Source organism: Etheostoma spectabile, chromosome 3 (assembly GCF_008692095.1).
Source record: "Etheostoma spectabile isolate EspeVRDwgs_2016 chromosome 3, UIUC_Espe_1.0, whole genome shotgun sequence".
Taxonomy (NCBI): domain Eukaryota; kingdom Metazoa; phylum Chordata; class Actinopteri; order Perciformes; family Percidae; genus Etheostoma; species Etheostoma spectabile.
The window spans coordinates 11,208,361-11,209,588 of record NC_045735.1 but is presented as its reverse complement, the minus strand read 5'-3'; the positions used below and the strand labels follow the sequence as shown (position 1 = coordinate 11,209,588).

The window sequence follows — 1,228 nt, the reverse complement described above, 5'->3', positions numbered from 1 at the left end:
TATATCCTTGTATGCCCAAACACTAAGCCAAATTTTGCCCTTTTGCCTATAAAACAACAAGAGCAAAAGCAGAGTAAGATTAACTGTTTATGTCCTTCTTTTTGTTACAGATGTTGTGCAGTGTGTCCAAAGTGCTGGGCTACAGGAGCGGGAAAACACTTGTCACTTCTCACCTGTACTACTTGGTAGCTGAGTGGCTCGCGCAGAGACAGTCTGATGATCGCTACACTCTTGGATCTTTTCCCTACACCCTTCTAGACCACGACACAGTCAAAGATTTCTATAAGTGAGGAACTAAACTTCTATTATTTTCCTTTTATGTCACACAAGTCCATTTGATGTCATTTTCACCAGTGTGCAATGATATGACATTAACTAAAATACCATGAAGGAATGGTTGATGATATTAAAATCCAACATCATGTGTGCCCTTGAAGGTCTTCCTACCAGGTCTTGATCCCCCACCTGGTCTTCCTTGATGACTTTGAGCAGGTGAAGTCTATTGGCAGGTATCTTGAGAAGGACTGGAAAGAGTTATTGGCCAACTGTTTTCCCAAGATCATGGTCAACATCCTGCCATACTTTGCCTCGCCTGGCCAGGATCCACAGGTCGCACAGCAGAGAGAGAAAGCCCACAAAGTGTACAACCTGCTCAAAGATGCAAACTGTCTGGGCAAACCGGTGAGCTCAGCAGTTTGACATCAGCCTACATCTGGGAATTAAACTTATTCATGACAATAATTAACTTTTTGAAGCAGTGAAAGAGACAGCAACCGAAAGTTTGTTGGACCAGGTGTGGACATGTAGTACACTTATCTAAATCACATTAAAATTAAAAGTATAAGTGTATAGTATTATAAAGTACAGTATAATCTGAAGTGCAAAAGGACAGAGATGTGTGTGACTGGTTTCCATAATGTTCTGTAACATGGCATTTGTTGAAACCTTTTCCACATTTTTCTCATGTGTCTTTCATTTTCAGAATGTGTTGCCCCATTCTCAAAAGGTTGCTAAACTGGTCTTTGTCTGTTCTGAGATCTGTACAAAAGGTTATACAGGATCCCAGGGTCAAATAAGTGTGTGCTACATATGATAAAAATATCCATTAATAATGTAATTTATACGTTAATAATCCCATAAACAGAAAATTCCATGTTTTCACTCTGTTGTTATTACACACAAGGCCTGAATTACACACAGAGGCTCAGTACCTATACATGCACTAATG

The 1,228-nt window shown here is 39.7% G+C and overlaps 1 protein-coding gene across 3 annotated transcripts in view; it reads left to right on the top strand.

The window, feature by feature from the left end:
* The window catches only part of atm (ATM serine/threonine kinase), a 26,160-nt gene that overhangs the window by 9,271 nt on the left and 15,661 nt on the right, over positions 1-1,228 (top strand). For all 3 annotated transcript variants that reach the window (XM_032503514.1, XM_032503522.1, XM_032503533.1), the window contains 2 exons: positions 111-286; positions 438-681. In XM_032503514.1, the coding sequence (XP_032359405.1) occupies positions 111-286; positions 438-681 (420 nt within the window). The remainder of the gene's footprint in view (positions 1-110; positions 287-437; positions 682-1,228) is intronic.